The following is a 23,180-nucleotide window of genomic DNA, read 5'->3' on the forward strand; positions in this document are numbered from 1 at the left end:
CAGATGTAATAGTAAAACACTGGCAGTGGCTATTTCTGTGCAGAATGGGTACTTTTACATTATGTAATTTAAATACATTTGGCAGGACGTATACTTGTTGTGTAGTATTTTCATAGTGTTATGTAAGTACTTTTACTCAAATAAAGGATCTGAGTACTTCTTCCACCACTGTATATACTGTGTATCATGTATTTATTAGGTTTTCAACACAGTGAACTTTGCCCCTGTTGCAGAATTCATGAGCTTTCCTCTTGCACCACCTTTAGGCCAAAATGTAAACTTGCACACAGGACATCTCAAGAATAACCTAATTAATTTAATTTAATGCTGTAATTTGCTGATCACATTTGTGCTTTCAAGAAGATGAAATCCTTTTGATAAAAAAAAGAGCCCATCATGCATTTTTGTCTAACCATTGATACGTAAATATAATTAGGTGCAATAAAGCTGCATCCTCTAGGGGCCCCTTGAGTGGGCTTTATGTCTTTGACTTTAGGTCTAGCTAATTGCATAAGATGATTTGTCAGCCTTTATTTATTAATTTATATATTAAGGTTAATTTGGTCATTTCAATGCCTACAAGCTATATCAGTAAAACATTTTATAAAGAGAAATAATTTTATCCCAATATACAATGCTATATTTTTTTCTGAAACTGACAACTGTTTGCCTTATCCTACAGTAGTATTTATTTTTTTTTTCCCCTTTGGCAAACACCTGAATTAGAATGGGGGAAAATGTAACGTCCGATATCATACACTCTTTAAAAAAAAAAAATCTCTAAAATCGCATATAATAAGGCATCAAGTCTGCAAACAGCCCTACAGAGTAGAGTGCCCGCCTGTCATTTACAGCATGCACTTTTCACATATTGCGTTGGGGGGAGCCCCTGTGTTGCGTATTGCATCCAAACATTTCGCGTTGTTGTTTACAAAATCTAAATGTAATTGTCATTTTACTATAAGCGACACTGATCACCTTAACGAGGCTATTTTGGTTGAAGGTCTGTTTGAAAACAGTTGTTGTGAGTAAACTGAAGAATGATACGTAAATATACTGATAACTGAACGAAAATAAGCAAAATAATGACAACTGAAAGATGTTCTCCACACACACATAGCAAACTGATGTGTGTACAGCAAGTTACCTGGCTCCTACCTGTTTTAACTTTTTTTTTTTTTTATTTATTCACCATTCACAACCATTCCCTTTAAACGGTGGCGGCACCATTAAGCTCATGGGGTACAGTAGACTATATATCTTTTTTTTAACTAACGAAGGGACGAATCCAATTGCAAACATGTTGAACAGTTACAAGTTGTTGTCTTAAGATGCCAATATGCTCTACACAATAAAGACTACTTATGCTCATAGATAGTTTTAACATATACAGTTAAGTAGCCGCCCCCCCTCCTCGGCGTGCGGTGGTATCGCCCTCCCCATCTGTTCAGCTCCTGTGAGATTCTGATTGAAACAGATTGTAGCGCTCCGTGGATCGCAATGGCAAGTGTCCGGACAGAACGGCAGCAGCAACAACTTTTGTCGTATTTGTAATGTCACGGAGACATTTTAAGTCGCTGAAGAAACTACTTTCTAATGTGAGAAGCAAACGTTACACAATTTCTCCAGTCCGAAAATGTCCCAGGGATGTACAGTTTCTGTGGAAGAGATCCAGTCTTGGTGGGAAGTCCCCGCCATAGCCCACTTCTGCTCGCTGTTCAGGACAGCGTTCAACCTCCCAGACTTTGAAATAGAGGTAAATTAGTACTGTTGTTACTTTTATTAACGTTGAATGTCTTTCATTACGGAAATGAAGAGTTGTTTGTGTCAGCTTTTTTGTCAAAGTGGTCTGACGAACGAATTTTGTGTGAACTATCTGGTTAACGTTAACCAGCTTAGCAGTGTTCTCTGAACTTCTCATTCGTTAACATTACTAAGGCAATCCTGTTAGGTAACGAGCTAGCCACCTCGGTAGCACAGCTAAATGCTAGCCTTAATTGCTAATTGTTGGCCCCATAAGTTGAAAATGGCTTAAGAAACGTCAACTGAATATAGCGTTGATGATACAGTTTAATGACCAGATAGCTATATTAACGTTACGTGTTGCACTATGTGTAAGGATGCTCGGGTGTTCCTGAGTAACTTTAGATGGAGGTTCTCTTGTAACAGAACCATGTGCCGCTCGTTTGTTTTCATTTGGCCGGAGCCTCATGTTTATGTTGAAGAGCGGCATTAGTTCAGGTCACTTAAACGAAAAGCAAATGAAAGCAGATAATAAGAATATGCTTGGGGAAAAGTGACAAAACAATACAAAACTTGAGAACATTTAAGTCATAACGTTTAAATATATTTATGCGTCTATAGAAAAGTGTTTATAGAACGAGAAGTCGCGCACTAACTCAAATCGTTGTCCTGCACACTGTTTGGACAATGCTACTGTGTTTTGCTTCTATTTCTGTCATATAAAGTTAAGTTCATGGCGTGAGGTTCGAGTTTATTGTCTTCCAGTTGCAAGCCATCTGGCTTGGGTAGCCATAGGGACGCAGATGCTCTTCAGGCATTGTTTGCTCGCCCAAGACCCGTTTTGTTGCAAGAATCGATGGTTTTAACGTTTGTTTGCGATACCAATGGTAGAATAAGTTATAGGGGAAAGATCGTCCGTCGGCTCTCTGCTTTATCATAGAATAAACGAAATTTATTATACCACGATTACAAAATTAACTTTATCACTTGATTCCACCCACCCTGTTGTTTAAAATGTACTCGGGAGTTCACAGCTTATTCCGATATGCATCTAATGAAGTATTACATCATAGTCGATGGAGATTGTTTAATACATCGAGGAATGATTGCACTTGGTAAGGTCAACATCACGCTTCAACAGTCTCCATCACTCATTCATCCCCACCCCCTTCGGCAGAGAAACACACGCAGGCATCGCTTTGTTATTAAACGAGGTGCAAGCCAGATGGGGAATCGCATTGCGCCTAGTTTACATGAAAGTTGAGGATCTTGTGCTGTTGCATTTCTCATTGAGATGGGTTTTAATTCACACGAAAAACGCGTTATTTTAAGATGATTATGTCTTATCCAGTTGCAAAGAACTAATTGAGCTTCTTAATTTTAACTTAAGAAATGCTTAGGTCGACCAAACATGTTTCGAGCCACCCTTCAACGCGAGGGTTGTTCTGCTGCTACAGTGCAAATGATAAATTCGTCTTTAACTGCATCACTAAGCAGATAACATGTACGGATACACTCCTTCAGCTGGATTTCGAGGAAATATTTAGATTTATGTAGTAGTCTTATACTTTGACATCTTAATTATACACACAAGTGCTCAAGGTCATAACTTATTTGATTGCCAGAATAATTATCTGCCAGTGCAATTATGTTATAATAGCTAAATAGTAAATGTTAACAGAAGCTTACTGCTTTAGGTCTTTGATTGAAAGCCAGTGGAAAGGATAGTGCTTTGAGAAATGTTGTTTCTGTGCTATGTATTGTCAGTGCTGAAACCTCCACATTAAACTGTATAGGATGAAATTTTTTTTTGCATGTTTGTGATATTAGAAACCAGTGTGAAATTACCGAATGAATTGTGGGATGATTGTGTCAGATAATGAAATGGCTATGTGGCATTAACTACAGCATATGTTGTCAACTTTAACAAACTGTGTCCAGGTGTGGGTGATGAATGCTCTCTGCATGGGAAACAAGAAGTCATATTTTTCTAGTTTATGATTTCTGTATTGAATAAAATAGGTAGTTTTCTTAGTTTGCTCTGTACAATTAAAATGCTTTTAATGCTGCTAAGCTTTCTGCTCAGGGTGAATGGAAGACTAAATGTACTTGAGTAACTGTGTTGATATGAAAACTTTTTCCAGGAATAGTTTAAGTAAGATGCCAATCACAGCTGAAGTACTTCATGGGGCCATCCTGATCAGAATAAACTGGCCCATTATGAAATCTGTCATGTAAAGGACTTTTTTGCTTGCATTGGATTTTTAAATATCTACACACCCTTACATTCGTACTGGATTAAGTGATGTCCCTTAAACAGTATGCCCACTGCCTGCTCATGTATTGTGCCCCCATAGGGCTGCATCAGAATGTGGTCTTGAGATGACTATATGGACAAGATTGCATACTACGCTGAAATCCCATCTGTAGAGTGGCAAACTTCATAGCTTTGGTGAGGCTGCCTTTTTATTGTAAGGGAGGAAAATGGCTATACATTCACAGTTAATACACATATTCTGGGTGTATATTGAGAACCAACTGCCAGAGTGCGATTCCAAAACAGCATGCATTTAAAGGGAGAGTTATATCCCAGTCTGTTCAGAACTTCGTCTTGATTTATGTTTCTCTCCTCTTGTTTTTTTCATGGAAAGGATATCGGCTCTTAGGCTGAAAGCAAATGTAAAGAATGCTGCTTTTATACCAGTGTGCACAATGCCATTTTGTGAAATGGACTTTTGGAGAGATTTCAGTGTCATTAAGTCATAAAAATTAGACAGTGCGGACCACCTTAGTCCTCACTTCTGTCTCCAGCACAGCAGATATCAGGGGGGCTCTGCACAAATCACTGCACTTACAATATAATGATATTAAGATATCAGTTGATATATAGTCTTGTCCTATTAGCCTGTTTCTTGGTGCTCTGCACGTTTTCAAATTCAAATATTCGCAGTCAACTTCTGATACTCCAGTAATATTAAACCATAGTCAACCATGACTTGTTTCAGAGTCAGGATATGTGGATCCAATGTGTTTACTCACTGAGGACTTTGTATTGTAGAAGTAAGAGGAAACTGTCAGACAGACGTGTTTGTTTTGTTTAATGCCACATACCAGCAACAAGACAAGCTGGCCTGGGCACTGTCACGAGTGTAGCACTTTAAGGAGCTGACTCTCATTTACCTTTGTCCTTTTCTTGACTGTATAGTTAAGGTTGATGAAAATTGATGAGCCACTTGTAATGGTCAATCAATATAATTTGACAGATGACAGTCTTTCCACTTGAAGATCATTTTCCTTTGTCTTCCTCTAACAGTGGAAGTGTAAGAATGGTTGTGTGATGTCCATCACCTCCAGTTGCAATCCTATCTCAGGACGTATAGGTTGACTTACCCAAGAATTGAGGGGTTAAAAAGGGGGCAGGAAATGGCTGTCACTGGTCATGACAGAGTGGGGGGCGTTGAGTGATTTCACTCAATCCTGGGCTTTAGCGTCAACATGCTCTGACACCATTAGTCCTTCCTTGTGGACAATGCATCTTCTATTGGTTGCTGACATGAGTCTTTGCCACACTCTTCCTATGTTTTAGACAGTAGGGGTCAGTAATGTGGTTGTTGAGGACCCCAAACATCTATGCATATCAAAATATTTGCACGTGTTTCCTTGTTGGACATCTGTTCAGGTTTTCCAGCTGATGTCAGCTTTTGGAGGTGAGTAAAGCCTGGATTATACTCCCAAAGGGCACGTACACACACCGCTATGGAGACCATGGATGCACAGTAAATCTGTTAATACTACCTTTTGGAGCTTGTGTGTAAGACGCCTTACACATGTGCAGTAGATCTACAAGGTCTGTCTGTGGTCAAGTCCACGTACAGTCACAACAATTTCAGAATAAGCAGATGTCTGCACAGAGCCTGCTCATACAACCTCTGATGGCAGCATTTATGTCACACAGACCTTCTCCCACTCGCAGATGCAGAAGGGCTTGAGACTGTGCATGCTTCTACAGTATTAGTTTGTTGTGGAGCTGAACTATTAAAGGGAAACTTCACCCCAAACCGACAAATACACATTTTTCTTCTGGCTTGTAGTACTATTTATCCATCTGAATTGTTTTAGTGTGAGTCACTGAGTTTTGGAGATAGCAGCCATAGAGCCTTTTCTCAAATGTAATGGAACTACATGCAACTAAATGGCAAAATCTGAAAACTCAAAAGCAATGTCTCTTTCCAAAATGTATGACCTGGTTACTCAGCTCTTGGTGTAAGCTGCTTTATTTCTATGGTATAAATAAAACACTTCCATCATGAAACTGGTCACAACACAGTCTGTGGATTAGTGCAATGATTATTTTCATTATCGATTAGTCTGTTGATTAGTTGTTTGGTTCATAAAAATGTTGCAAAATGGTGAAAAATGTTCAAATTTCCCAAAGCCCAAGATGATGTCCTAAAATGTCTTGTTATGTCCACAACCCAAAGGTATTCAGTTTACTGCCATAGTGGACTAATGAAATCAGAAATATTCCCTGTTGAGAAGCTAAAATCATATCATGTCAAAATGAAAAAAAATGATTAGCAAAATATTTGGTGATTAATTTAATAGTGATCAATAATTGATTAATCTTTGCACCACAAGCCCAGTCCTAGTTCCATTATGTTTTAAAGAGGGCAGACTGCTGATAATTCCAAAATTGACAACCTACACCAAAACAATCTAGAGGGAAATAGCACTACAGACTACGGCTAGGTGAAATGGACAAAATCACATATCATGATAACTTTTACCAAATGTCTATTTATCAATAATACAACAATATTGTAGGAATGACGAATCATACTTTCACAAAATATTGATTTGATTTATTGATTTGGGGGGGTAACCTGTCTCTTTTAAGAGTTACTCTGAGGTTTTGTTGCCTATTTCATTACATTAAAAACATTAAGAACTGTTGGAGTCGAGTAAGTTTTAGGGGATTTTTTTCTGTGCAAGATTATGTATGATAAGGATGGAGAACTCAGGATGGCTAAGGCAGCTGACTAAACGTCTGCTGCAGTTGTGTCACTGAAACACCTGTTCCTTTTTTCCCATAATGAAGACTTTAGTAATGAATGTCACATTTGAGACCACAATGTTTTGTACCCTGTGGAACTGCTACCAGGATGATATTGACAACCTCAGTGATTCAGTGAAACAGTGCTGTTGTGATACTGTTGGGGCAGCTCTCTTTCCACAGTGCTGGTCAGTGATAATGGAGTCACCCCCCAATCTCCTCGGCTAGCCTTACAGAACAGACCCTTGCACATTGTTCCTGGGCTGATACACTTCACTGTCGCTGGTTTCCACTTTCCTCAGGCTGCAGGCAGTGAGCTGGGCAAAGTGTGTGTGTGTCTGTATGTGGGGTGTGGACGAGAGGGTCGAGTGGGTGAGATGGAGAGGAAAGAAAGAATGAGTGGGAGGTAAGGGGAAAGAGGGGAAGTGGAGAAAAAGTGACAGTGAGAAAGCAAAAGCACATCAGTATGAAAAAGTGAGAGAGCAATTTGTAGGAAAGATGCCCACGGTCAACATGTCTCCATTGCCTGGCTTTTTGTCTTTGTAGCATATGCTTGATTTCTGTGAAATGATGCCTGAAATCCTACAGCCAACAGACACTACAGGCCTCTGCTGCTGGACCCTCAATGATTTTCCCTTCATTGCCAGACATAGCCCTTTATGCCAAGGACCTCTGTCCCTGTTATCTTCCCTCTCTGAGCCCTCTTGGCAGTCTGTTTGGCACATTGTCATACATTTATTCCATGTATCTTCATCAGCTGCCTGTCACCATCTCAGTTGTGCCTTAAACTGGCCTCCTCCTCAGAGATGTTCATTATAAACTAGTGATGATTTAAATGACACTTAAAACCCTTTAAATTAGGCATCTGGTTTGTTCTAGCTGGAAAATAATCTTTGTAGAGTATGGGCATAAAAACAGTATGGCGCCTTGGCCATTCATGCAGCATATCTCTATGGATGGCGATGTCAGTCTGTCTGTGAGTTGGTCCACCATTTTGGTCTAGGCTGAATGTATCAACAACTACTGGATGGAATCCTAATACCTTTTGTCATCCCCTGGCTTTTCAAGGCAATTTTGAGCATTTCAAAGAGCTTACATATCCTGGAAATATCTTAATTTCTACTAGATGGCTAGCACATTGGAATGCACTGATCAATTTGCTTGATACCAGAATCAGTTCAAGTCTTTGGTTGGTTGATCCATCAGTATCACATACCTGATTCTGTGCCTGTCATATTCACACACATGGTCCGCATTATGGTCATTTCATGCGTCCAGTAACAGTAATGTCACAGTGACAACAGCGCTGGTCACAGCCACACATGCTTGCATGAGGTCAGCGTTAGCGATAGATTCTAAGAACAGGATAAAGAGGAGACAGACAGTCTGCAAGGAGACTGAGCAGCTGATTGTGTCGCTGAAAATGGTAACTTTCTAGCTCTTCAGGCTAATGTTAGTCAGCAGCATTCTACAACTCACAAATTGACAGTTAAAATCTCACCTCTTGTTCTGGCTGAAGAATAAATAACCTGTGTTGATGTGTCTCCTCAATCTTTTTTTTTTTAAATCCAGACTCGTTAAACTTCTCCTTCTGTTGCACTATGTTAGTCTCCAGTTTGTTTACATCTGCTTCCACAAGATCACATGAATCACGGTTATTGCAAGATCTTGCTCCCCTCTAGTACATAACCTCAATGCAATAATATATTAAGGCCTGGCTGTAACCTGGAGCCCTTTTCGAGAAATGTAAAAGTTATTTAATAGCCAGTGTTTTATTATATGTCCAATTTAATTTTACATTCAAGAAATGTTACAAAAATATTTGCATATTCTGTCAATTATAGTTCTTAGACTGAACGTCAGAATTGGCCAGAATTGTAATTGGAAGGTCAGGCCCATCAAAAATTGGAATCAGCCAAGAAAATTGCAATCGGTCTGACTGACTTCCCCTCAAGCGCCAGAAATTTCAATTTCTAATACATTTATGACCAAAAATGTGCAAAACTCAAATAAAAAAATCATCATCATCCACCACTGTACTTTGTGTTCAGTCCTAATTAGCATGTTAGCATAACATGATAAACTACTATATTGTGCATGCTAAACGTCAGCATCTTAGCGTTGTCATTGTGAGCATATTAGCATGGTAGCAGCAGACTCTTGAGGTGTACTATTAGTCCTGTTTGAAGGTTACAAAATATGTGCTTCTTAGTTTTACTTTGATTTATTCTAAAAAGTATAGTTTTTTTCTGTTATTGATACAATCATTAAAGGCTTCAAATGTGAAAGTGTTGAAGCTGGGCTTAGGATTGACCTTAAATTTTACAGTCATGGGCCATTTGGGTTATAGTGGCTGTTCTTTTATAGCAGGTCTGGTTTAAGTCCTATCCCAGAAGGTTTCAAGTCATAACCATTAGGCAAGGGCTTGTTGCTGCCCTGGTGTGAGAAGAATGTCACTTACTGTTCCCAACTGACCAAATTCCATTCATTATTGAATATGGTTGCGTATTGGCAAGAATATGATGATACCATATGTATCCCGATACAAGGTTTCCAATTCAATATATTGTGATACTGTAACTGTGACATGTGCATGGCTTTTTTCAGTCTAATGTTAGGGAACATGTAGTATAAATAACATAACACTACAGAGATAGATAACAACACTACCATTCATATTTAAACCGACAGGGTACCGGTACTGATAATTGGTACCCAATGATAGCTTTTTTAGGTACTTAACTCTTGCTGTAATGATAAAAATGTACTCACCACAGGAAGTAAAATCCCTCCTTAACTCCATGTCATCTCCCAGAACTGTCCCTACAACCTGCAGCCTGTTAGTCTGTCCTTAGTTTGTCCTTGGGGCATTTAACACTGTTGGGTCATGGAGGAACCACATGCTTTGCCACCGTCAAACAAGACAACCCAGTTATATCAAACAAAATTAATCCAACTAGGTAATTAAGTTTAAATGCCTTACTTATAGTTTTATTGTCCATGGAGGGTTAGGTTAAACGTTTTAATTGCTGGCCACTGTAACATATCTTTGCATGTATCACAATATCATGATACAGTGTTTTTTAGAATTGATGCTGTATGACAAAATATAACATTGCAATACTCAAGTGTATTTGATTTTCCACATCCCTAGTATCGAATTTGCTTGTTATTTATAAGACATGTTACTGACTCTGGTCAACGAAATTTCAGCAGTGTCAGTGCTGTTTTTGAATGTCTGATCCTCAGTATAAGTCATCCCAGTAATATAGTAATGCATTAGTTTTGCTTTTTTGCTTGTTATTACTGTCTCTGTCTTTCTTGTGTACATAATTTTGCTTACCTTGTCATAGTTTTTTCCATTTTAAATTCCAATCCTGAAGTTCACTTCGGAACCAGAAAGCTGTAGCCTATTTACAGTAATGAATACACCTCCAGTGTTGGTCACATCAGTTATTTTGAAAATAACTATTTCTTCTTGTAGCATAAAAATTCGACATCCTGATAAACAGAGTCTGCTAAAGCAACTTGGCTTTGCCTGCTGAGTATTTACTCTCAAAGCACTTAATTGCAGGTATTGCACATTTGTTAAGTTGTACTGTGTTGTTATTTTGTGATTGGTTAATTTGACTTTTTATATCTTTGTGTTGTAATTGTTTGATCAGTGATGTTATTATTGGTTAGTTGGATTATGTGATTGTTGCAACACATGTGATATTCGTATGATGGCCTCAGGCAAAGAGCTCAGCTATTACAGTGCAGTGAACTGCAGCAATGAGCAGATACTAACTCTTAAAAAGAAAATTTGTTTCTGACACCACTTCTGCTGTTTCACACTGGGTACAAAAATATTTTTGTCTATCCACTGGTCTCCATGGCACCCAATTTTAGTACCCAGTTTGAGTTTTTAATGTGTCCTTACATCCCTATACCTATATTGTTTTGATCACAACCATACCTGAATTTTATTGTGCTACCCTTTCAAAATTATGGCCTCTTTGGTATCTCCTGAACACCTATTATCCTTCCACACGGGTGTTTTCACTTATGTTGCCTGATTAAAACTCTTTGGTTTGTCTCTGTACAGACATCTGCATACCCTGATAAATAAAATGGGTAACATATTTGGACATCAACTTACAGAATGGGTTTTAATATATGATAGTATTGATCATTTTGTGCCTCCTAGGGGGCTGCCGTTGTTGTGTGATGTCAGACAACTTCTTCTCCATAAAGTCAAGGTAGAAGCATAGACATACTGTACATATACATAGACACTGCACTGGCCTCTGGATCATATGTGTATGTTGCTGCCATTTTCACTTTGGCAAGACTGACCTTTGAACAAATACATGTAAATGGGGGGGCTGCATTTTTTCCTGAATTAAAAAAAAACAAAAACAAAAAAACATTGTCTTTATTTTAGTTTATTCATGATCTACATGGAATGACAGGAAAAGTTTTTCTTTTTTTTTCTAACTCACACCACATAGATGATGGCTCCTTGAATATGAAACCACTCATTGAGATGAGTTGAAAAAGAAATGTAGTGCTTTTCATTGAGAAAAACCACAGCTCCATCATTTACATGTATTTGTTGACAGGTTAGACTTGACCTAGGGAAAATGGCACCAACAAAGCACAGCAACAAGCCAAAGTGGTCAATGCAGTGTCTAAGTATATATGTCTATGGGGTAGATGGATTTGCCCCAAGTTCACAAGTAGGAACTCCGACTTTGAGGGGCATGCCATTGTACTTTTTCTAGTAGGAGGTCTGAAAGTTTTTTATTATATTATTTTTTGTGCTTTTTGCCTTTATGTAGATAGGACAGCTGAAGATATGACAGGAGAAGGGGGAGAGAGAGAGGGGATGACATACAGCAAATGTGCTGCAGGCGGGAATCGAACCGGCAGTCGCTGCAGAGGACTGATAGCCTTAACACATGGTGCGCACACCCTACCAACTGAGCTATAGGGGTGCCCCGGAGGTCTGAAATTTTTGAGTACTGATTTGCCTGGAATGCAGCAATAGAGTTAATGACATCTTGTAATTCCCAACAAAGCCATACTTAATATCAACCTGACTAGCTGTTTAATCAGCCAGAGTATTTGAAAATTCCCGTTGAGACATGCAGAGCCTTGATTATCTCAATAAGCTTTTATTTCTGGTCTTGTTAATGAATTTTGAAATGATGTCTTGCTCATCTATACAAGCCAAAGTACTGCAACACAGCTTCATCTGCATCAACCCTGCATCCAAGGACCTGCCTCTCTATGTACCTTTCCCCAAGACCCATCTTCATTGCCATCACTTGTCTCTGTACACCATACCCATTAGCAGTCACTCTACCCCATCCCCTTCTGGAGCCCCAGCAGTCTCCCTGTCCCTGAGCCCCAGCCCCTGGCATCACCATGACTAAACCCCAGATGGTTGTTCTTTCTTTCCCTTCCCCCTGGAGGGTAGAGGCTCTCCACTCTGACTGGGTGCTAGCCGCTGCTGCTGCAGCCTTTCTGGGGAGGGGGCTCCTATTTTCGTAAAGCCCCCAGTGTGATTGTAAAAGAAGATTTAGTCCTATTAGATCTGGCAAATAAGCAAGAGCAGGCTGCCTGTGAGTATGTCCTTGTTTCTGTTGTCTAGAAAGCAAATGGATTAACGGGGAATAGGATCATGGCTCTTGCTCCATCATGGCCCAAATTCAGACACACACACACACTTGCTGATTCCTAGTTTTTGTGGATTATATCAGCAGATATCAGTCACTAAATATGTGTTGCCAAGCTGGCCTCAAACAGGGGGCTTAAATGTGAGTGCCAACAATGGTTGTGGTGAAGATATGTGGCAGGATGTCACTAGCAAAAGCAAGCAGCAGTTGGAATTTGGTGATTTTTCTTCTTCTGTATCTTCATAATGTGTAAAAGAGTCTTTGCTGTGATATCTGCACCATCATCATCAGGGGTTGGTGACTTAAATCACTGAAAATATGTTTACCTTCAAGCTTGGCCAGCTTTTACCTCCCTAGTCAATTCCAGAGAGGAGATAGGAGCCCCTCTTACAGCAATAATGATCCATTCTCATCCAAGATCTGCACTGTTCACTCATCCCTTGCATCCCTTTTTCCCCTCTGTCTCACCCACTGACACATCCCCAACTCAGCCCTTCTTACAGCCTCACAGACACCAACCTCTGACACTCCTCTCTCCAAATCAGGCTACACATTAAGCCTTTAAAACTTTTTTGCACTCTGTGAGTACCTCTGGAAGATTAGGAATCTGTTTGCATGTTTTCTTTTAATGCCCTCCCTTACACACACTGTGAGGGGGCTTTGAAGGAGCCTGCTGCCCCTCCCCCAGTTGTGATTGACAAGTGAGAGCAGCAGTACATGCATCAGATGGTTTCACATGGGGAGTGTGTGCACAGAGGGGGAGGCAGAGGGAGAGGCAGAGGGGCAGATACACCGGGGTTTGTTTCAGCCAGCTCCATTGTTGCAACTCCCCATGGTTCCCTCTCTCTGTCTCCAGTCTGGGGCGGCATCCCTCCAGTGTTGCTTTCTCACTCTGTGCCTTTGCAGCTGGTTATGTAGCAGAGATGAGAAGCTTGAGAGAAACAACATGATAATAACTTCACCAAACCAGGTCTTATCCAGTGGGAGCCCTGGAAAACATACTGGAGTCACAGGCTAATATATGTTGTTCAGCTTGCCTAGAAACAGTGTTCTCTGTTGTATTTGTGTCTTGTGTGATGCAACATCACACTGCGAAGACGTAATAAAGAGAGAGCTTTATTAGAGAACATGTTGCTGTTTGTTCCTATAGAAAGAAATAGTATAGGAAAGAGTTTTTAAAAAGTACAACATAAAGAGGGAATGAGTATTGGGAATATATGAGCTACATCAGAACTACTTTAGAGCAATGCTGCCTAGAAAGTTGTGTGAGAGCTGGCACAATCTAGGAGGGGTGTGGATCTGTGAGGCTTTAGTGGGGTGCAGACTGGCACACACTTGTCTGAATAAATGGATTGCGGGAGGCCACAGACTTAAATAAAGATTTCTGGCTGGCATACTCTGAGTGTTCTTAACTCCAGTGTTTCGCTTTACAGAGTTTGTTTTAAAAAATATTAACTAGTGATGAAATATGTAGGCTAGGCTATTCCACGCCTGTTGCTGTTACTGATGGATGTATGACACTGTAATTTGGAAATAAAAGGCCTGTGTGGGCATTAAGACTGAAAACAGTCCTGCGATATGAAAAGGTTACATGTTGCATTGTTGAGACTGTGGTTTCAGTCACTGGCAACACAATGTAATTACAATCCAGGAAAGCTGGTTTGAGCAATAGACACAAGTTATCAAAGGTGACAATCATATCTTTCATCTGATGATTGATTTCCAGATAAATAACAGAAATTTGGCATTGATGATATTTAGGAGTCTTTGCACATGAGCAGCGTCTCCATACTGTCAGTTACCTTTTGGAAAGTGATACATTTCTGTTTTCATTTTGCCACTTAACGTGTGAAAATGAAATATTTTCTTTAAAGGCCACTTTTGTTTGGCTATATTCCTCTCCTGTGAGGTATTAGTGTCTCCATATGTCTGTGCATTTAATTCCAAGCATGCAAGTCATGTGCTTCATGTGTTTTTCCCCGTTTCAAGACTCATCGTTCACAACCACACTGGTCAGGGACTATTTGTTTTCTCCTCTGTGCCAGCAGGCTTAGTTTTAACAATCTGTTTTTGTACATGTATATGCAGGTGCATGTTTATATAGTCAGAGAATGGGACCCCTGGGATGTCAGCTGACACAGGAAGCTCTATTTTATATGAGGAAGTTGATGATGTGTTTTCCTCAGAGCTGGCAGTGGAAGTATGAGAGAGGCGCTGGGCTGCCGTGGGTGGCCTCCCATCTCCTGTGCTTAATGATCTTCTCCCACATACCCAACAAGCAAGGCCAAGGCAAAGGGTCTCCATCCATTTGGAGAGAGCTTGTCTCAGGAAGTATCTGTCACCGCCCATCCCTGAACCCCCACACTGTCTCCTCTACTACCCCTTCATACAGCCCAGCCACCTGTCTCACCTGTCCCTGACATTGATGCTATAATAAAACTCAGTTGAAAGTTGAAACTGACCTTACAGTTGTGTTGTGTATGAGCTATATTTAGCGCTTGTCACTCTTCCCTCATGGTAGTGCCGCTCATTTAGACCAACCTGAAGTTGTTCTTCCTGTTCACATATTTTCATGAACAAATGGTGTTTTTGCCTGGGGGCTGTAATTAGTTGAATGTGTTAAAATGCTAGTTAAGGCAGGTGTGGAGGACACAACTTTTCACTCTGGCTCTAACAGACAAAAGACTGGTTGTACAGACAAATCAGCCAACAATTTCTTGTTTTGGTGTGACAGTCAAATGTGTCTGGCAGCAACTCAAAGATGTTGATGCTTTTCTCTGATGATCAGATGAACGGTACATCCTGAGGATGCGAGGGCGTTTTCCTGTGGTGTTATGGCTGTGTGTGCATGTTTGTCATGTGGCAGGAGGTGGTTATGTGTGGGGGAGGAGGGTGTTGTCAGATGATGGCTCCTGGAGGAACCATGTGTGAGATGAAAGTGGGAGGGGAGTGGGGGAGGAAGAAATAAAGAAAGAAGCAAAGGAGAGGAAGAGAGGAGCCTTTACACAACAAACGGGCCTCCCTTCCCCCTCCAGCTAGCTGTGCACACGTCCTCCAACTGTTGGTGATATAGACCCCGGAGGAGCTGTTAACGGCAGTGGCATGGAAAGTGTCTGCTGTGAGTGTAGCCAGAGAGGCCAACCCCCTGATACTACAGGCTCTGTGGATCAGCCACAACCTTGGAGCCGTTGATATGAATGCTGCCACTCTGTTTATCACAACCCCGTCTCTCTCTCTCACTTGCAGCCTGCGTTTGCCAGACGCACATATTTTATCAGTTTTCTCTCTCTCTTCAGATATGAATTCGGACACATGATGGGTCCATTCATGTCCACAGAGGAAAGCACATTTCACTTTTATCTGCAAATGCAGATGGTCTATTCTGCCTTGAAGTCAGTTTAACATTGATGTCTCCTTTCTTTTAAAAAGTCTGGTCCTCTCCTCTTCTCAGTTGATTCATGTCTTCTCGTGTCTCGTAATTTTTACCATCCTGGGTTTCTTGTCAAACAGAGACCTAGAGTTTTGTCCTCATAGGAGGAGACTCATCTTTAGCTAGACATGAAGCTCTTTTCATACAGATGCAAGCCTGATGCAGATTTTCTGAATACATGCTGAATCAACTCTTATGGCATAGTTGTCACAGGTTAATCTCTGTTTGTTATTTTTAACAAGGACACTAGTCTGCAGTACTTTGAACGTAGAATCACACATCTTTCTTTCTCTCTCTTTTTGGGGTCTTCTTAATTACGTCAACAATATCATTACATTATTTCCAATTCTATTAGAGACATTCTATTATGATCCCCGAAGCCAGGCATCTGACCAGGTGTCTGATCCAATGTTTGATTGACAGGAGGGTTGCAAAGTGTCACATGTTGACCCATTCAAATAGAATGCACTACACAGTTTTGGCCTGACTGATTAGTTAAAATACAGAGAGACTAAAATCTGAAATGTATTTGAGCAAGCCAAGCATTTTTATCTCTAGTATTCTGGGCTTTATATATGTGAGAGAGATGGACTCTAGCAAGGGCAAAGAGGCTCATGCTTCAACAATATTGTACCATGTCCAAGCATACAAGAGGAGAGAAGTTTTATGGAAAGCCTTCTAGCTTTTGCAAAATCTGCCCCATTTGCTGTTGTTTAGTTGTTGTTTTTTTTTTTTTTTTTGTATTGTTTACTGATTCTGACATCCTACAATAAAGTGAAACCTTTAGCCTTGTGTCTGTGTTTAAACTGTACTTGCGATTTTCTATGAAGTAAGAGGAAAATAGAGGTAGACTACCACTTTATCAAGCTCTTTTGACAGCGTCAAGCCTACCTGACTGACAAACTGCTTGTGTGTACTTTATGGACTGGATAGTAAGGGAATCTGCACAGCTCCACCTTTTAATTGTCTCAGTGGGCTGTAGGCCAGGGTGTATTCTACACAAGAAACAAGATTTGTTCCATGCACACACATTGTACAAACACTGTAAAACTCATAGACCAACGATTTGCTTCCATGAAACCACTCTCAAAATCTAAAATTTCAAAATGGCAACTCTATCACTGATGCAGTGATTTTACTATATGTTCCAGTTTGTTGCGGCCCATTTCTATTGACAACTGAAGCATTAGCTCAGTGCATTAAATCATTATCTGTACTCTGCTTTGCTGGATAGATAATGCAACCTAAATAATGTAAAGGACACTTAAGGAAACCCTCCTGCAAGGTACTAGCAGCAAGTGAAATTGAAATTTTCATGAAGGTTTGCCCTTGTCGATATTAAGTGATAGGGATGAGATTAGAAAATCACGCAAGTCTGTGACTTAAGTTACTTTTACATTGTCATTTTTGTTTCCTTCATGTTAGCCATAGGTCCAGCCTAAGCATAGCAAAACAGCAGCAGTTTTGATTGGTCCCCAATGAAGACAAAAGATACATTTCCAGTAATTTGACCTTGAGACAGTAATTCTTTTAGCTGTCATGCTTTTTCAGGAAGCATGACAGTTTGAAAAACCTACTCTTGGCATATTACATGAGTGATCTTTTAAAGCAATAGTTCACCCAAAAATGAAATTTCACTCAATATCTTCTCGCCCCTGTGCTGATGTGAGGATGGGTGAAGATCTCCAGTTCACAAAAACACTCCTGGAGCTTCAGCGGAAAACTGTGTTGCAGCCAAATCCAGTTCAATTGAAGTGAATGGTGACCAGTTTTAAAATGTAAAAAAAGAACACAAAAAACATAAAATGGCTCCATACTGCTTGTGTGGTGTAATCCAAGTGTCCGTAAGCTGTGACATTAAAATATGCAAGTTGGTCTGCCATCAGGCATGATGACACATGCGGTGCCAGCCTTCTCCTGGACTCGTGCACCTGTTGGCTTTGAATGTGAACATCTGACTGTCTCGGCTTAATAGAATGACTTTGACACAACAAATGACTTGTTTTAACAAATTTCATTAGTTTATGACATGAAGAATTGTAAAATATCACTTCCACAAGGCTGTTCAGTCAGACAGTGACAGATCACTGGTAATAAACTTGGCAGCTGCAGCCAAGTTGAAGCTGCTGCACAGGTTATGTTCATTCTAAAGCTGATTAATATAAATGTTGTACGTCTTCCTCAACAATTATACCACCAAATAACACACTAAAACTCAGGCTGGGAACCCACATTATTCTCTGTTGCACTTTGTGTTGCTTGAATTAAAACATGTGTGTTTTGACTGTAGCTGAGGTTTTACTTTAAGGTGTGCTTTTGTTCAGGGGTAGAAAATGTTACAGTTTTGTGAAGAATATTGATCCTTAGTGCATAGCCCTGTACTGGCATGCCACAGTAAAGCATGTTCATTTTTATATGTCAAAACATTTATCACGATAATCAATCTGTGTCGTGGGCAGTATGGCACCAGTGGTGGTGACGCCACCGGTATATTGTCCACCCTTAATGCTAGGGTATTGAAAAGTTGGCTGTTTCCACTTTAAGGGGTTACAGTGTATCTATTGCAATTGAGTAGGCCATTAAGTTACATTGTAGGCTATGTTGCAGCTTATGGCTTTGGCAGCTACCAACATACTGTATAGTGACAGCAAGAATTGTGACTGGTCAGCAACAAATTTCTGATGTTGATAGAAATTGTTCAGAGTGAGGACAATATGAAGCAAGTTAAAAAAAAAAACACAGCAGTCCTCTCCTTGTCTGTAACCCCTCTCTCTATTACAATGAAACTGCACAGAATAGTTTTATATTTAGTAATGAAATGAAGTGGACCTTCCCACTGTCTCACATTTCACATTGTTAACACAGTAACTGTGGGGAATAGAACTAGTGTTGCAGGATTACCATCAACAGGTAAAATGTAAAACTAGATCTAAAAACCTGCGCTTCAGGGACTATAATTACAGTAAGACTGCACTTATGTTGGTTATGAAATCCTGCTAAACCTTCATACAGGCATTTTTTAAAACAAAATATTAAACACCACAATTAGATTAAGGCATTGCTTGTGTGAATGACAGAGGCTGCTACCTTACCAGGGAAAGTGCAGCCATTTTATTCTGTTCATTGTGGAGGTACATTAGGTGTGACAGGGCCTTGTGAGGTAGAGTAACGTGGCTGTAAGCTTTACTGACACCACAGGTGTTACTTTTTACACTGTTTGTTATTTCGTTGAATAGATGAATAGGTGTGACAGTGCCTGAAACAATTGTTTTAAGTAGAGATTTTAAGACCAGACACTGCCTTCTCTTTCCAGCCATACTTAGAAATGATTTTGGGAGAATCGCGTCCAATCACTTTCTCATTTTACTATTCAGAATCTGCACTGTCTTCAGCTACAGTGGAGCCAGAAACTGGCTGGAGTAGGGATAATGTGTGGAGGAAGAGGAGAGATAAGGAAGACGGAGAAGGGAAAAAGAGTGGGGTGGAAAGAGGAGCAAGGGTGTTGTCAGGGGAATAATAGAATGCCTCAGAGGCCCTCATAGACACTGGGAAGCAGGACAAGGGGAGGAAAATGGTGTGGACGAGAGGAAGAAGAGGTTAAGCCAGTGAGAGAAGCAGAGAGAGAGAAACAGCAGGGGAGTCGGGTGAGAGAAGTGGCAAATACCTTTGGGGTGAATTGCTGATTGCAAGCCAGGCCTACAGAGGGGTTGTGGTGATGACACACCTTTTGACTAAGCCTTGACTCACCCTCCAATCTTTGTCCCAGTGTGTGAATACGAATAGCCTGTTTTGTTCACAGTAGTAGCTTGGTGATAAATCACTTTAGCTCTCTGATTTAAACTCTTTATAGTTTATCACTTATCCAGCACTCTTATCTTTGAGTCCCATTGATCATTAATGTGAAGCAGCCAAAGTACTCCACTGTGTTTATTCTGCTTAGACACGTGCGTGAATGAATGTCAGTAGAAGTGAGTGCTTTTGTCTGTTGTTTACTATGTTTGGTGGTGTGTTGTGTCCTTGTAGTGAGTTTGGACCCTACTTTTGTGTATATGTTCTTGTAGAGGGGAAAGGTTCCCACAGGACATGTCCAGCTGCAGCTGAGTGTCCCTTGCAGCCCTTCATCAAGCTGAGTGTTTGTTAGCACCAGGCCACAGACTAGCTAGATGGATGGCTAAAGAAAGGGCATGCACACCACATTAATTCCCCTTCCCTCTGCCATCTGAGATGCCGTGTGGCACTTCAAAGGTGGAGCAGGGTGGTGTTAATCCAAGGGGCTGTAGCAAGCCCTCCACTCTGCTGTGCTCTACTCAATTCTCTCTTCCCCCGGCCCTGGCCCCTAGCTTTTTCGAAGTGTGATCAAAGTGCAGTCTGTGTCTGATGGATGGGCCCACTCTGGCCCAGAGGCTGCCTGACAAGGGACCAGGAAGTGGAGGGGAGTGTGGCACAGGATCTCTCAGTATCCTATCACATGCGTTTGTGCACACAGAGATACAGACACTATCTTTCTTTCCTTAATGATCAGAGCTCATGGCCATGAGTTCTACAGATGGATAGCATACATAGATATGAACAAGGCATGACAACATATGCTTCTTTTAGAAACATTCTCTTTGTTGTCAAAGCTCGGCCTCCCTTGTCATCCCTTGCCAGATGTACGCCATGCAGTATCACAGTTTAGGTAGGTTTCATTTGACTGTGTTTTGACACTACTTGGTACTGGTTTATTTCGACTGATACCTTAAAGGTATGGAGTACCAATAGCCAACAGTATTTACCACAGAATGGACGAATATCTCTTTTATTACTAAAACACCAGTAGCAGTAGATACAGTGCTCGCTGGCTGCCATGGCTGGTCAATGCACAGATTAAGATGCAGATTGTGCATTGTGGATGGATCAGGAAGCAAATGTAGATGCCTGCATCATCGCTTCCAAAACTCTCCATTTTAGGGGTAAAATACTCAAATGCTGGGTGGATGCTGGGCATAAACTTAGCAGAAGTTATATGTTCCAAAACAAAAACATATAAGTATGGATGTAGCATTACTCTGACATGCACCCAAAAATTCCATAACCTTGGATCCTCCTATTAAAGTCTTGATGTTGAATTATCCTCAAAATCTATTTGAATCTGACTCATTTGTCACTGTGAGCACATCGATCCGCAGGCTTTTGAATTGTTCATTAGAATATGGTCATAAAACTTAATGAACTGCTCCTCCTTTGTGTCATGAGACATAGCTGTTTTTTGTCTTGTGTCATCTAACTTGCTCTCCTAGTGTGTTTCTAGTAGCTAGAATCAGAAGCCAGGAATAAGCTGTCTTGAGTTTTCCCTCATACTCTTTTCTAACCTCAAGCAGAAACTTATCCTGTTTTTCAACTTCTTTCTCAACCTCTGCCTCTCCCCACCTCTCCTCCACCTACTCTGTTTTTCATCGTGCTTATGTGTTGGCTCCTAGCTTCCGTAGTTCTCCATGGCCGGGAGGTGTGTATGCTGCCCTTTGTTGACCCCTGAGCTCAACCAGGTTCCTCTACAGATAGGCAGACTGAGAGGAGACAAGTGAGCACACAATATTTAAATGGGCCTCCTCGTCCTTGAGATAATTTGGGACCATTTTTTCCTCCTGAACCTGCAGTGGTACTTTTGTAAATGTTTATGAGAGGGAGGAAGAATGACAGAGAGTTTGGATATGTTGTTAATGTGAGAGCAAGGACCAGGAGGAGTAAGGAGTGGTCAGCTGCAGTCAGTCATGTTCTCTTTCTGAAGAGTGACTGGTTAGGCCTAAGCCTGAAGGGGCTACTTTGCATCCTGCAAAAGGGGGCTTTAAGTGAAATGGACACTTGGCTGACAGAGCACTTTGCATTTGCATTTCTGCCCTCTCAGCCTCCTGTTCACTCTTTCTCCCTTCCTGTTCTACTCTAGAGCCTTTGGGTATCATTTAGGGAGAGTAGTGCATGCTGGGAAGCTGTGTGGGGTGCTGTGTCTTGGTTGGTCAGCAGACGAGAGGAGGGGGCATGGCTGTGTTGCAGCTCTAGGCCCCTGCTGCCCGCCATCTCTCTTTGGTGCTTTCAGGTCTTTTAGAGTTTGCTCTGCCGGTTACTGCCGCTTCATAAAACCTCAATGGCTGAAACACAATGCCAGGCAGGAGAGGGGTCATGGCTGAACTTGAACCTCGGCTCCAGCCAAACAACCACTGGCAAACCAAGAAGCCCTAATCAGACAACTTGCAATGTCCAACCATCTCTCCTGCTGTTTGCACTGCCAGCTTACCATATACTGATACCCACGTGAATGCTGAGAACTTTGATCCATCATCTCACAGCTGAGATTTGCCTTCTGCCTTTGTTTCTTATAATGATTCAAACAATATTTGGATACATCAAAAACCACCTGTGTTTTTCACATAATGCTTTGTGTTATGCATTGCAGGAAACTCATCTGGTTCTATCATTGAGCAGCTAAGCTGTGGCAACATGGATAATGTGTAATATGAGTAAACTTGTACCTTTGCACTAATATCTCTTGTTTGTTAAGTACAACTACTTGCAGAGTTCTTTACATGTGTATTGACCATCCTATTTTCATCGTTGTATGTGTCCAGGAGCTGGAGAAAGCCCTGTCAGAGCAGGACTTGGACTTCCTCGGGGACCTCATTGCTTGTCTGTTGCAGGGATGCTACCAGCGCAATGACATCACGTAAGTATAGCATAATAAAAATAATCTGCAGTGTTGGAAGAGGCTGTGGAAAGTAATGTTGTTGCAATTGAAAGAACAATTTTCTAAGATTGGGGCAGGGGGGTGGGGGGGATGTTTCAGTAGAATATGGCAGAAATGGAATGTAATATTCATATAATAAGTATAAATAAGTGTAGTAGAAGTATGTTGAGATTATAATTGCCTGAAGAATGAGACCTCTATACAGGATGTAGGTCCTCTTCCACAGAGGTTGTCTTGTTGCACCACTGTGTTTCTCCAGTAGCACAGAACAGTTCTCGTAAATGCTGTGCTTAAATCGGTTGTAAACCTGTACTGACTTGTATTGTTGACCTAAGTTTAGGCCTTAACCTGTCAGAACCAGAACAGCGGAAGCATGTGCTGCAATTTTTAAATAAAACATCAGAGGCACAATGGAAAATAATCACTTAACATTGTTTGAGCAGCCAAAATAAAACCAGCATTTCCACCTCCATCAAATTAGTCATAGCACCCAGGAACCTTCATAGGAAGTCTGAGTCACCAGCTGAGGAGTCAGAATTTACTCACCATATGGTGACTGGCTCTGTGGTGAAA

At 40.8% G+C, this 23,180-nt stretch overlaps 1 protein-coding gene across 1 annotated transcript in view; it reads left to right on the top strand.

Moving 5' to 3' along the window:
• The first annotated feature begins 1,127 nt into the window (after positions 1–1,127).
• cecr2 (CECR2 histone acetyl-lysine reader) overlaps positions 1,128–23,180 on the top strand; it is a 43,125-nt gene continuing 21,072 nt past the window's right edge. Inside the window, exons 1-2 of the mRNA XM_084735107.1 lie at positions 1,128–1,756; positions 22,492–22,586. Of these exons, the coding sequence (XP_084591233.1) occupies positions 1,637–1,756; positions 22,492–22,586 (215 nt within the window). The 5' untranslated portion in view covers positions 1,128–1,636. The remainder of the gene's footprint in view (positions 1,757–22,491; positions 22,587–23,180) is intronic.

This window comes from Lutjanus erythropterus, chromosome 13, assembly GCF_056507025.1.
Source record: "Lutjanus erythropterus isolate fLutEry1 chromosome 13, fLutEry1.hap2, whole genome shotgun sequence".
Taxonomy (NCBI): Eukaryota; Metazoa; Chordata; class Actinopteri; order Lutjaniformes; family Lutjanidae; genus Lutjanus; species Lutjanus erythropterus.